Genomic DNA, 15089 nt, shown 5'->3' on the forward strand with positions numbered 1-15089 from the left:
AATCGAATGAAATAAATAAATAAATAAATAAATAAATAAATAAATAAATAAATAAAGGTAGAGCAAGGCACAGTGCCCTATGGTTTCTGATTCTGTTGCTCTGGCAGTACGCAGCTCCATAATAATCTGCTGCAAATGTTTCCCTGTAGGATAAATAAATAAATAAATAAAGGTAGAGCAAGGCACAGTGCCCTATGGTTTCTGATTCTGTTGCTCTGGCAGTACGCAGCTCCATAATAATCTGCTGCAAATGTTTCCCTGTAGGATGCTTTCAAATTCATCACAGATAAACATGCGCATACATTAATATAAATGAAAAGCCTTCTGTGTACATCTACCAATTATTGAGTCCAGTGAAATTTCAATATTCTAATTAAATTTACTGTCAATGAGAACACGGCTACTGCTTTAAAATATAATTCCAATTTAAAAGGGTAAAGGTTCCCTTGCTCGAAAGCCAGTCGAATCCGACTCTAGGGTTGCGGTGCTCATCTCCGTTTCCAAGCCGAAGAGCCAGCACTGTCCAAAGATGTTTCCGTGGTCATGTGGCCAGCATGACTAAACACCAAGGCGCACGGAACGCTGTTACCTTCCCACCGAAGTGGTCCCTATTTATCTACTTGCAATCTCTTGCTTTCGAACGGCTAGGTTGGCAGGAGCTGGAAGTAGAGACAGGAGCTCACTCCATCATGCGGCACCTGGGTCTCGAACTGCTGAACTACCGACCTTCCACAGCCTGCAGTTCAGCGTCTTAACCATTTGAGCCACCGCAGCTCCAAGTAAATTCCAATTTACTCAGTAAATTATGAGTAAATTCCAATTTACTCAGTAAATTATGAGTAAATTCCAATTTACTCAGAAGTAAATCCTCTCAATTTAAATAGGACTAACTTCCAAACAAATGTACATAGTAATGCAGCCTTAAACTTCTCAAATATCTTTCCAAACCACTCAGTAATATTGAGTCCTGCTCAATTTTAAAACTGACTACAAAATGCACAGTTATTACATCAGTTTATAGCCTCAGCCAGTTAACCGCAACCCAAGAAGTACCATCACAGGTTCCTTGACAACGGTTGTCTCAACCCCTCCCCTGAGTTTGCAGAATCTGAATATGCTTTTTAGTGGCATAATCAAAGCATATGCTGAAGGTAAGTATGTGGAAGATAGGAAACTAATAGGAATAATATTATTTATTCCGAGTGTACAACAAAAAAGTTTTCTATTGTGCAGAAAGTTTTTGGACGGTGCCTGAGAGCAATGGAATTCCCAGACTGACCAGAAAGCTGCTCGTCGGAGGGGGAGAGGTTGCCTTGTCACTTTAAAAGGAATAGAAGTCTCCACTATCCAATTCAGATCATTTTAGAAGGAGGTTGTATGAACTTTTCTACTGAACATAAGTTGTTTTGAAGATTTTTTAACTTATGAGCTCAAATATTCTGTAAGAGGCCTTCAAAGAAAGGCAAAGGTCTCGAAAAAAATAAGATAAAACTGGGCTCAGATTAAAGCCCACTTAGAAGTATGTTGCTCTGGAAATATTTAAAGTGCTAAAAGGTATAAAATGAAGAAATTATTCTGTGAAGACATGCAGTTTCTCCCTGGAGGTTGGCAAACAGCAAACATCCACTTGGCATTTTAAAAGTATTTTTTCTTTCTCTAGGCAGGGAAGTCTGGGCAATGGCTTTCCAGCGTACCTTTATGCAAATGCTAATAGATCTAGCAGGACAGATATTGGGATGGGCCAGCTAACCACCACTTCTTCAAGCAGGGAATACAGGTTTGGAGGATTGAAACTAGAACAGCTCCAAGACCAGTCTCCAAGAAATGTCCTGGAGACCTCCAGGAAGTGCATCTTTGGCCTGGTCAATTGCGGGAGACAGAGCTTTGCTAAAACCTCCTTGCAAGGGGAAGGTGGTCTCTTTTCTTTGGGATGCTTTGTTGGGCAGACCTCTGAGCTGAGGTTTGCAATCAGGCAGCCATTGACCATGTGGTCAGCCTGGACATCTGAAGGGAGCCTGAAGGTAATGGCAAATCAGTAGAGATTTGTAACTAGCTAAGATAAAGAGCCTGTCCTTTTACCACCAGATAGGACATGTTTATTGAGAGTATAGAGTATTTGCATTTTTACCAATTTCTTTTGGTTTTCCTTGCTCAAATCTGGTGATATGCTGGTGTTATTTTAAATAAATACTTTAACCCTTGCTCAAATCTGGTGATATGCTGGTGGAAGTGGTTCTCTGCACCACGTAGACCTCCACCGTTTCAGACACGCTTTTTAAAAAGGAGTGCCAGAAGGGGGGAAGGCAGTCTGTGGGCAACTGGCTATACCCCCAGGGACATGCAAGGCAGTAACCTGTCCCTGCGGTAGCCAGGTGCTGGGCAATGGGAGACATAGAGGTCATGGTAAGGCCTCAGGATGTGGAAGGAAAGCTGGGAGCCCTGTCCCTCCCAATGGGCAATTCCTTTAAAAAGGTAGCTGGTGGTAGCAGCTACTGGGCGAAAGAGGGGAAAGCCCCTCCAGGGAGTTGGGAACCCTGAGGAGGGCAGGGTAGAATGGGGACTGCAGGCCACAACTATCAGTCATTATTGTGGCAATCTCCTCACCAACCATACTTTAAATCCCTCCATGCCTAGACTCTCCTATAAAAGGCTTTAGCTTTGCCAGTGCCTTGTGTCCTCTTAATCTTCTTGCCTCCCTATATTTGGAGAGTACTTTTCACACATCAGTACACTGAGAGGGTCTTATCAAGTCCCTCTGATGACAGCAAATGGCTTTTTATGCCATCTGGTATCTGTTCATAACTTTTTCAACAACTCTTCCATTCAGTACTAGGAATATATGGAAAGATATAATTTGACAAATTAAATAGGCATAAATGGTGGAGTTGTAAAATAAAATCTATGGCAATGATTGTTAGCATCATAATTTTTTTTCTTGCCCTTTCCCTCAATTTCTTTGGTATTTTGCCTTTCTTGTGTTTTTGTCTGGTTTGTTCAGTTTTGTTAATATATAATAATGGATAATAAAAAGTTAAAATAAAAAATATACTGGGAGGGCCGTATTAAGTTTCTTTGATGACAGCAAGAATCTGTTTCAGATGGTTCTAACTGGGTATTTTTACTATTTACACAATGAATAATTTCCTGGCTTGTACTGCATTTTAAATGTCTACCTTTTATCTATCCTTCGTATAGGGTTGCCAGCCTGGAGATTTCCTGGAATTACAACTGATCTCCAGCTGACAGAGATCAGTTCCCCTGGAGAAAATGTCTGCTTTGGAGGGTGGAGTAAATATACCCTGCTGAGGTCCCTCCCCCTCCCCAAACCCCGCCCTCTCCAGGCTCCACCCCCAAATCTCCAGGTATTTCCCAATCTGGAGCTGGCAACCCTACTTTTGTAGTTAAATGAAATTAAACCTTGAATTTAGAATTGCCTACTCTTCATTTCCATGATGTCTCCTCTAAACATGCACACGTATACATATGCAAATGAGCCAAGCCGGGGCGGCAGGCACACGAGGGAATGTGAATGTATACCTTCGTTCCATGGTAACAGTTGCATTAATAATTCTAAGACTAATAAACATTAATACTGCTACAAATAGGGAAGTTTTAAAGTGACACTTTCTGGAATTGTAACATGGCCTTAAAGCAGAAATATTCAAATGTTTATAACGCACCCTATAAAAATTACTTTGTAAGAGAAAAATAATATAACAAGTTAATCTACTTACTCCTCTTGTAAAATAAATTCAGAGTTTTCAGGAGAAAACTGGCCAGTCACAGGATGCTTAAATGTTGTAGTCTGTTGATTATGGCTGAAAAGAAAACCATAGTAGACTTTAATAAGCAAGCAAGCATATCTCAGAAAAAAATTATATTATTTCATTGGCCCATTTCCTGCTTCTCCATAGTTGCAATTTTCAGCAGTGCACTGTAGGAATGAAATAGTTCCATCTGTATTTCATAGACTTGTTGGATCTGGTGTAGTGGTTAAGTGTGCAGATTCTAATCTGGGACAACTGGGTTTGATTCCCCACTCCTCCACTTGCAGCTGCTGGATGACCTTGGGCAAGTCACAGTTCTGTCAGAGCTGTCCTTGAAAGAGCAGTTCTTGAAAGAGCTCTCTCAGCTCCACCTACCTCACAGGGTGTCTGTTGTGGGGAGGGGAAGGGGAAGGAGTTTGGAAGCCACTCTGAGACTCCAAGTGAAGGGCAGGGTATAAATCCAGTCTCCTCCTCCTTCTCCTTTGTGAGAAATTGCCTACTCTGTTTCAATCCAACTAAGGTAATTGGTTGCATACACTTGTGATAGTTAACCAAACCCAGTTATGCATGTCACTGTTTTCATCCCCCAATGGCCTGCCCTTGAGACTGATCCAGAAGCTCCAGCTGATCCAGAACGCAGCAGCATGAGTCCTGACAGGAACGCCACAGACAACTCCATCAGCTGCACTGGTTCATAAATAAATAAACAAACAAACAAACTGGCTTTTGGTCTTGGATGTCAGGCTGTGCCTAGCAACTGGCAGGAGCTGGAGAAGTAGGGGAGAGACATAGAAGGAAACTGGAACTGATTTTTGGCAACTCCCAGAGAGGACTGGCATTTCCGGGTTTTACCCAAGAGTGATGCCACACCATCAGCCCAATGGCATTTAAAAAAATTCTTCTCCTACTGCTATTATGAGTGACAGTGGGAACGAAGAGTTGATGGCAAGATGTCTCCCACCACAGTGGGAGACCTGACAAACCCAGTCCTGAAGAATGAAGTCATCCATACAAACTTTTTGTATTCATGCAAGTATATCAAATACAAAATATTTTGTATTTTATATATCAGTTTGTAGAACGTATGTTGCCAATTTTTTTGTCAGTAGTTCAGCAGTTCGAAACCCGAGTGTGCCGCAAGAGGGAGTGACCTCCCGTCTCTAGCTCCAGCTCCTGCCAACCTAGCAGTTCGAAAGCAAAAAATTGCAAGTAGATAAATAGGTAGCACTTCGGTGGGAAGGTAACAGCGTTCCGTGCGCCTTGGTGTTTAGTCACGCCGGCCACATGACCACGGAAATGTCTTCGGACAGCGCTGGCTCTTCGGCTTTGAAACGGAGATGAGCACCGCAACCCTAGAGTCGGATTCGACTGGCTTTCGAGCAAGGGAAACCTTTACCTTTACTTAGTATAAACACAAGGTGTTTTTTTAACTATCATATCAGCCATTTTTCAGTGATCATATCATCATGAAAATATTTGCTTATAAATACTTGCTTATACCCCTAAAATGCATTCTGACACAATTGTTCTTCTAGTATTTTACACCTTACTCTTCTGTTGAAACCATGTCTAATAGCATTGCTTTAAAAAAACAAGTGCATACACTTACATGAAATGTTTTTAGCTGTACTAGAGTATTACAAGAGCTGTGGTGGCTCGTGGTTAAGACGCTGAGCTGCAGACTGGAAGGTCGGTATTTCAGCAGTTCGAGACCCGAGTGTACCGCATGACGGAGTGAGCTCCCGTCTCTGGCCCCAGCTACTGCCAACCTAGCAGTTCGAATGCAAGAAATTGCAAGTAGATAAATGGGTACAGCTTCGGTGGGAAGGTAACAGCGTTCCGTGCACCTCGGCATCTGGTCATGCCGGCCACATGTCCACGGAAATGTCTTTCGACAGCGCTGGCTCTTTGGCTTGGAAATGGAGATGAGCACCGCATCCCTAGAGTCGAATTTGACTGGCTTTCGAGCAAGATAAACCTTTACCTAGAGTATTACATGTGAAAATCCTGTTTTGACAATCTCAACCGCATCCCTAGAGTCGGATTCGACTGGCTTTCAAGCAAGAGAAACCTTTACCTTTACCTAGAGTATTACATGTGAAAATTACATGTTTTGACAATCTCAACTGACTCAACATCAGATCCTTTTAGGATTGCCAGATCCCCCAGGGGGGGCGGCATTTGCCCACTTTAGGGGCTCCTGATCCACCAGCCCAGATCTGGCAGGTGGGAGAACTAGGCTTGCAAAGTCCCCCCGGGGGGGCGGGGAAAACCCCACCCCAGAGGCCCGTTCCCTGCCGCTGGCAGATCGGGCCCCGGGGGGAACCCCACCCCCAAAGCACGCGATGTGCACGTCACCCGGAAGTGATGCAACCACTCCGGGCACGCTGGGGACGGGACCATGGTCATCCGAGGGAAAACTATGGTTTTCCCTTGGATGGTCGTGGCCCCACCCCCAGCATGCCCGGCGTGGTCGAGTCACTTCCAGGTGATGTGGCTGTGGTGCACGTGCACTCCCGGAGCGGCGCTGGAGTCCCCTGCTCCAGCGCTGCTCAGACTTGGGAACCCTAGGGAGAACACCACCACCAAAGGGCCTGGATCAGGCCAACATGCCCAGTGTGATAATGTCACCTGGAGGTGATGTCATCGCAGCGTGCATGCACATAGCACACATGCCAGAAGATCCTGGGGGAAGAGCTTCTCCACCCCACCCCCCTGCCGGCAAAAGGTAGGGACCTGGCAACCCTAGATCCTTTCAGTTACTTGCACATAAATTAACACATAATACTAGGTACTTATTCCATGAAATCATAAAATTGTAGAGTTGGAAGGAGCCATACAGGCCATCTAGTCCAACCCCCTGCTCAATGCAAGATCAGCCTAAAGCATATTTTCTTACTTGCAAAGTTAAGAAAAGAATTAGCACATTTGCTAGTTAATACCGATCACTAATACATTCATGAGAACATAAGAGCAACTCTACTCAGTCATACCAGCCCATCTAGTCCTGCATCTGTTACACACAGTGACCAACTAGATTAACCCAAAAGACCTATAGACAAGCTAGATAGGCCAACGTCTGCTCCTGTTCTTGCTGCTCCAACCTACTTCCTGCTACCCTGGCCCAGAGGAAATGTGGATCTCCCTACCTCTTGTTTGGCAGCAGAAGTGCCAGGGCTGTAGTGGTGCTCTCATCCTGTTGAGTCTGTGGAGCAACGGGTTCTTCAGAGACACAGGAGATGGAATGGCTGATGTTTACCTCCTTCACGTGAGGCCCATGAGGCCTCATGAAAGACATTAGAGAAGGGAAAGAGAGGGCAATCCTAAGCAGGTTTACTCAGAGCCCAACAGGTCTATTCAATGGAGCTTACTCCCAGGAAAGTGATTTTAGGATTCTAAATACAGACTCTAGGACAGAACATATGAGAACTGTTCAGGTGTGGAAGGAAATCATATCAAGATTAGCAATGCTTGCAAAACTGCAAGAGAGCTCCTTTTTCACCAACATAATACATTGTTTGCTGCATGCATGTTCAGAAGGATATTTTAACTTGGACTGATCATTTTACATTAACATCTTGTAGCCTACTAAAACCTACTTGTGACAGAGATCTTGTCTAAGAAAAGAGAACTATATGGAGAAAGCAAAAGATGAGAAGAAAGTCTCAATTTCAAATTACTTTCAATTTGAAATAAGAAGGCATAGAGTTCAGAATCAACACTGAATTATATGTGGATTAGGAGAATATATTGGGGACACAAAAAAGGCAAAATGTGATGCAAGCAGAATACTTATTTGCTTATTTATCCCCTGGTTTTGCTGGTGACAGGAAAGGGGGAAAGGAAGGGGGAAGGAGACATATGTTAACTAAAGTCCTTTTACCCACCTAGGAATCTATCAGTATAATTCTGAGGATCAGATAATTTGTTGCATTTTAAGAGTAGGTAGAACAAACACTGGTATCTAGAATCCAGTGTAATTTCAACATTTTCCATAGAATTATTCTTCCTAATAGTTCCAACGACACCCTTGACATAAACGATTTATAATATCTAGCTATTTAAACTAATTGTCTGAGATCCAAAGAGGCCTGTGGGTGCATGCAAAGTAAGACGGTGAACTCCTTATTTTCCTTTCCAGTGGAAGTCAGTTACAGCTCATGAAATGGCACTCCGGAGAATATGCAGACTTCTGAGAAATGCTGCCAGAGGGGGAGACTGAAAAGCTCTCGTGTGTATATCCTTGGATCCCAGTTACTGCAATTTAAGATCACTATAATTACTCTCTACATCCAAAAAGAGGAAACATGGATCAAATGTGGTTCACACATACAGAGGGTGAATTGGAAAAGTTTCAGTGAAGATCTGGATAGGTGTCTTGGATGGGTCCCTCCAATACATAATAACTACTGCCGATTCATTGGAGCTGTTACATCTACGGCGAAATGGCACATTCCTCAAGGATATCAGAAAGAATATATTCCAGGCTGGAGCGACCAGAGCGAGAGGCAGCTTATCCCAAGTCCAGGAAAAACAGAATGCTCCTGTTTCCATCTCAATAACAATCTTGCCAACTGTGAACTGAATGTCTACCTTAATGTCACCCAACTTATGCACAACCATATACCTAAGTACTTTGGCATTACCCTGGACAGGACCTTGAGCTATAAACTCCATCTTACAAATGTAGCAGCGAAAATATGCATGCAGAACAACATTCTCTAAAAATTATGTGGTACAACTTGGGGGGGCGTCTGCTGCAACACTTAGATGCTCAGCTTTGGGTTGCTGTATAGTACTGCAGAATATGGTGCTTCAGTGTGGCTCAACAGCCCCCATATTCACAAACTTGATGTCCAACTCAACACAACAATGAAAATCATCAGTGGATGTATTAAACCCACGCCGACCTATTGGCTACCCACATTGTGCCGCATCACTCCCCCACATCTCCGAAGACAAGATACTATTCTTCGTGTATATAGAAAGATTGAAAACAGAAAGTTGCCCATTCACAAAGATATGGCTGATGCAGACTAAGATCCCGACACCCAACAATAAGATCTGCACAAATCCTGCAATCACAAAATTTCATTCCAGGGAATAAATGGGTGTGAACATGGATGCAATCAGACCTGATCCTGACAAAGTAATATAGACCAATTTCATTATTGAGTAATGACCATTGTTCCCTCTAAGCTGAGTCAGTGTGAGCTAGCTTACAGTTTTTTAGCCTCTGGCTCACACATTTTTGCCTTAGCTCAGGAAGGATGGCTCCAGAGCAAACTACTTTATGCAGTAGCCAAATCGCTCGCTCACAACTTCAATGCCAGTAGCTCACAAGGTACAATTTTTGCTCACAAGACTACACAGCTTAGAGGGAACATTGGTAATGACTATAAATTGTTTATTACACTTTTGGCAGAAAGATTAACATTAAATTTTGCAAGCCTTCATTCATGGAGATTAATGTGGCTTCTTACCTAAGAGACAGCTGAAAGGCAATGTCAGAACTGTAGTACATATTTTGGAATACTCGGAAAAACATAACAAAAAACAATCAGCTCTGATTTTTCTAGATGCTGAGAAAGCTTTTGACAATTTGAACTGGTCCTTTCTGTTTAAGGTTTGGGAAGATATTCATTTTGGTGAGAATTTCATAAAACAGGTGAAATCAATTTATACTTCATGGACAGCTAAGATAATTGTTAATGAAGACTTAACAAAACCTTGTGAGATTGAAAAAGGTACATGACAAGGCTGCCCACTATTCCCTCTTTTGTTTATCTTGGTTCTTGAAATATTGAATAGAGATATAAGACATGATGAGAGGATTGGGGGATTTACAAATTAAGAGCTTTTGCAGATGACTTGGTCTTAGTTGTAGAAGAACCCCTAAAGAGGATTGAAGTTTTGATGGCTAAGCTGAAAGCATTTGGTGCACCAGCGGGCTTTAAGAGTAATGAAAAGAATGAAGAGAAAACAAAAATATGAAAATAATCAGAATTGATGGAAAAATTTGGTTTTAAGTTTGAAAAGAAGATAAAATATTTAGGTTTTATGTTGACAAACATGAACTGTATACTATTTCAAAATAATTATGTCAAGATATGGAAGGAAGTTTAAAAAGATATGTTAAGATGAGATAAATGGCAACTTTCCTTGCTGAGGAGGATATCTGTAATTTAGATGAATGTTTTATCTAGTATGTTGTTTTTGTTCAAAACAATACCAGTTTCGACAATTGATGTATTGTTTAAACACTGGTAAAAGGATATATCTAAGTTTATATGGCAGGTGGGAAACCAAGAGTTAAATATATGGTATTACAAGATGTGAAGGAAAGAGGAGGTTTGCGTTTACCTAATTTGAAAATATATTTTGCCACCTGCTGCCTAATCTGGATGAAAGAGTGGTTGTTGTTGAGAAACAAAAGGCTTTTGGAGCTGGAGGGACACGATCTGAGATTTGGGTGGTGTGCTTATTTGTGGTATCACACAGGCTACAGCCTCCTTTGCTGTTGAACTTAACTAGTATTCAAGACATGGGGGTTCCATTTAGCTATCATTTATTTATTTATTTATTTATTTAACTTTCAACTTGCTACCCCGCTCGAACCCCCCCAGGGGGTCTTTGAGCAGCTACAGTTAACCATTATCCCTTACCTAGGGCCACATGTATGCTGGGGTGGGGACTGTCCTAACAGCACCCAGTGGAGGGACATTCTAGATTGGCTCGTCGGCTCATCGGCACGGCTTCTTCTGGCTTCTACCTCTTTCTGTCCGTGATCTTTTTCCGGTGGTGATACAGCAGGCCTCTCTGGCGCTCGGCGCGCTTCAGGTGCAGCTTTCGGCTCCGTCCATTGAGGCTCTGCCGCGCCTGCGCCCTCCACGCTCCGGTGTCCTCCTGGCTCTGCCTTTTTCACCACCGTCCGGACCCTCGAAGATGTTGTCCTCCATCGCCATTTTTCCACCGCTTGCCGTCCGCCGCTCACCGCCTCACCTCGCCTCTCGTCACCACTCCACGAACCCCCCTCGACGGGGGGAGGGTGCCCCCTACCATCTAAGGTAGGTACCCATTGATCTACTCGCACATTTGGTGTTACATCGTGCTTTTGAACCGCTGGGTTGGCGGGAGCTGGGACTGGGGCCAGGTGCTCACTCTGGCCGCGGTGGGAATCGAACAGCTGCCGCAGCTGTTTATAGATGTTATATGCAGGCATTTAACCGCCTGCGCCACCGCTCCCCTTGATTATCATGATTGATAAGTATTGCTGTACCTATCCTAGAATGACAGGGTCATTTGCTAGTTCATCAGTGCCAGAATTAACACGGGTTTGTTAGTGGATTTATTGTCGTGGGCCAGCTTGATTAGTCGGAACTCAGCCTGGAAGAAAAGTCCCTGAGGATCACAGAGCCTGGGCCCAGCTCACAAGAAGCAGCTGAGGAAAGCCAGGAGCTCCATGATTCACCGCTGACAGCTGAGGCTGACTCCTCCTCCAGGCAGACTACAGGAGAGGATGATGAAGACTAGCTGGGGCAAGACAGCTCATCAGATCCCCCCCCCAGCAAAGCAATGCCAGGAACGATCTCGCCCGGCAACTTACAGAGCAGAGGCACAGTGCGAGACTCTCGGCTCAACACCAGCATCCAATCGATAGCAGTCCAAAGTGATTGCATGACCTTGCCTTGCTTAACTCATCTCGTTATGAGAGGCTTATTTAAACCAAGCTGGCATGCCTTCCCAGCCCTGGAAGCAACGAGTCTCACATCTGTGAAACCAGCGACCACAATTCCTGCCTTGCCTTGCTCCTTGTGATTTACGGACTGACCTTGGCCTTTGTTATCTGGACTGCCTTTGGATTCTGCTTCTCAGACCTATCTACACCTAATGAATTACCGACCCTTGGACTGGCTTTGACTTCGCTTTTTGGACTTCTCTGTCTCTGTCTCCCTGCTCCGGTGCCTGTTGTGCCTACTAGCCAAGATATTTATCCTTGAACTGGTTCAGGATGCACCTTATTCTAAGTCCTGATTAAAGATCTGCTTTTTAATTCCTTATTTAGTTATTTACTTCATTTATATCTCATCTTTCTCCACAGTGGGGACCTCTCCATTTTATCTTAACCCTCTGCGGTAGGTTAGGCTAAGTCTTGGGCCAGGTTGACTCAGCAAACTTCCATGGCAGAGTGGGTATTCAGATCTGGGTCTCCCAGTCTGACACTCTGATCACAACACCACACTGGCTCTCTTGAAGCATAATGCCTCATTAATGAAATGGTTCGGGGTGGTGTTTTATAAAAGGGAACGGGATTGTAACCTCTACCGCTGTGTTCAGTATGTTATCGGTTTGCTGTATTTTTCTGCTATCACAGCATTCCTATACACTTATGTAAAATCATTTTCTGTATTGTGTAACACATGTCTAAAATTATGTGCTTTGTATTCAGACTTCTGTAATCCCAGTTCTATTACATTGCTTATTAGATGTCTTATCCTATTGATTTTATGGACTTACACTATGTAATTTTCTGCAATTGTCAGTGAGAAAGGCAGATTATAAATAAAAACAAAAAACGTGTTTGTATATTCATTTATACTCTGCGTATCTCCCCAGTGGGTACTCAGAGTGTCTGATGATCTTTCCTCCAGTTATCTTCACAACAGCCCTGTGAACTAAGTTAGGCTGAGAGGGCATGACTGGCCCAAGATCGTCCAGTCAACCTCCATGACAGAGCACAGTTTCAAACCCAAGTCTCCCAGATCCTGGTCTGATACGCTAACCACTCCACTCCACTGTCTATACTAAAACAAATTTATTAAATAACTTCATATGAATAAAACTGTATTACATATCACAGGTAGTTTAATGTTGAGCTGATATTGTTTCATTTATTTTTCCCTTTCAATTTTGTCATTGGTTTTGGTTAGTCTCATTTTTATTGCTGTTCTTGATGATCTGTTTCTTTTATACCAATTAAGCTTACATAAAGTTTGCAAAAGTACTGAAAGTCAAATGGAAGAATGAGCATCATACATTTGAATTACCTTGTTTTGTTCCTAAATATATACACATTAAAATTTAAAGTAAATTAGAATAATTTAGGGCATTCTCATTAATGAGTTTAACAGAATTGTCCCTCCCCCTTCTTACTTAAAAGCTCACATGTGAATAGTTCAATATTTTCCTATAGGATTGGTCCAAAATATATAGAGCTCTGGTCCATGTAAGTATAGATAGTTGATGTTGTTCTTGTACTACCCCTTAAACGTTTCCTTGCTTGGTTTACTTATGTTATGCCAATAAAGGTTTCTGTTCTGTCAAGTATAGATAGGAAATGACCATACATTTCCTTGTTTGGAGAAACATGTGGTCTTGCTTCAAATTAATTGGTATGTTAAAAAAAAAAAAGTAGAGACTGCCTTCAGTTCAATTAAGCTTACATAAAGTTTGCAAAAGTACTGAAAGTCAAATGGAAGAATGAGCATCATACATTTGAATTACCTTGTTTTGTTCCTAAATATATACACATTAAAATTTAAAGTAAATTAGAATAATTTAGGGCATTCTTATTATAACAAGCCAGAGAATTTCTGCTGCATGCAACTTAATGAGAATATATTGTGTTGTTGCCTCTGCTTCCAAGTTGTATCTTGTTATGGAAAATGTTTTATTTCTCAGTTTACTCATGGAATCTGGTCTAACTGCATTTTAAATAGGGATATATAGTTATAGTCTTTTGCCACTTGTGATGCCACATATACCTTTTATAAAAAAAAAAGGTTGTTGGCGGATATAGTTGGCTGATATAATTTTAAAGCTTTTAAAAATATCTACAGTAATTATGATAATCAGGGGGATGGTTAAGAATGGATTGCCATTAGCCCACAGCAACACATTTACAGATCTCTCTGACCTTTGGACCCAATTGCTAGTGAACTCAATTCCTTGCCAGACCTCTCTTGGAGCTGGATTAATTATTTTTAAATTTAGGCTTTTCTAAATATGCTTTTAAAAAGTAATGTAGAACGTCTCTTGCATTGTGTGGATATCAGCATTAAAAATAAAGAGGGAAAGTTTCCCAAATGTAAGTTATACTTCTGTTTCAATAAAAAGGAAAAACTTCCTTCTTCTACCTGTCCATTAGCTTCTTCTTTTTTTTAAATCTCTGTAACGTCATTACTCAGCTACGGCAATTCAAAACCACAATTTTGTATGTGTTTTCCAGGGCTGTAAATGATTTGGGGTGGGGGGTATATCCATAGTTGTTCACTCTGTGCTGAAATATGGCAACCTCCAAAGAGGGAAACTTCTGAGGGCGGTTACCCTGTGAACTTCCCACTGCTATAATTAACCCTGAAAAGAGATTTGAATCACTCACAGTCTCCTGCCTAGTCCTGAAATGTAGCAAATTTGGGAAAGGGGGACTTATTTAAGGGGGTGTAATTGTGCTATAATAGGTAGGCAAAGACAAGGGGAGGAGTCTGTCATTGTCCCCCCAAGAGACAATGTCAGCGGTGCTACTGGAGTCAAATCTAGCTGATCAGGTGCACGACGAATCAAGTCTAAGAAAACCAGAGGTCATTTCGGGGGGGATCACGGGGGATCGCAGTTCCCCCGGGTGAGGTATGGGGGGTGGGGCACATGACGAAGCCCCGCCCCCTGCTTCCGGCTGCCCCGCTTCCAGCCCTCATTCAGCCAGGAGGAGGCAGGCAGGGGAGGGTAAGTTGCTTCCCCCCTGCCTCTCCCCACCCCTGCCTGCCTGGGGCCAGGGAGGGCCTTCACGGGGCTTCCTCGCACTCCCACCCCTCATGGGGCTCGACAGTGGAGCTGCAAGGCCGGCGGCAGCCGGGACCGTTGGGGGCGGGGCGTGTGGCCTTATGATACACTTCTGGTGATGTCAGGGTGTGTGGCATAGGCTAATGAGTTATACTAATGAGTTCCCCTAGCTCTTTTTCTACGAAACAATCCCTGAAGAGAACTATTCGCCGACAGACACCCCTCTATCCAAATTTACCTTTGTGAAGGATAAATGGGCATTGGAAAGAACCTGAGGCAGCCTGGCTTCAACTTCAAGGCTTCCATTGACACCACACTATGGAGTTGTACTATCCTCAGCGTATTCATGGTGCAATTTTTTCCCTCAGTTTGCGAATACAACAGATATTCCACATTTTTGTTGTTGTTGCTGTTGTTGTGTCACACAGTCGAGTCCGACTCTTCGCAACCCCAAGGACACTTCACGCCAGACCCTCCTGTCTTCTGTCATCCTACGGAATTTCATGTTCATTGCATCGATAACACTAACCATCTCATCCGTTG

At 42.9% G+C, this 15089-nt stretch overlaps 1 protein-coding gene across 1 annotated transcript in view; it reads right to left on the minus strand.

Annotated features, from left to right (window-relative positions):
• Positions 1-15089, minus strand: part of PLEKHA7 (pleckstrin homology domain containing A7) — a gene marked incomplete at its 3' end in the record, with an annotated part of 118527 nt that overhangs the window by 28353 nt on the left and 75085 nt on the right. The window contains exon 4 of the mRNA XM_015423246.1: positions 3735-3818. Within this exon, the coding sequence (XP_015278732.1) occupies positions 3735-3818 (84 nt within the window). The remainder of the gene's footprint in view (positions 1-3734; positions 3819-15089) is intronic.

This window comes from Gekko japonicus, unplaced genomic scaffold (genome assembly GCF_001447785.1).
Source record: "Gekko japonicus isolate JY-2015 unplaced genomic scaffold, Gekko_japonicus_V1.1 scaffold936, whole genome shotgun sequence".
Classification (NCBI taxonomy): domain Eukaryota; kingdom Metazoa; phylum Chordata; class Lepidosauria; order Squamata; family Gekkonidae; genus Gekko; species Gekko japonicus.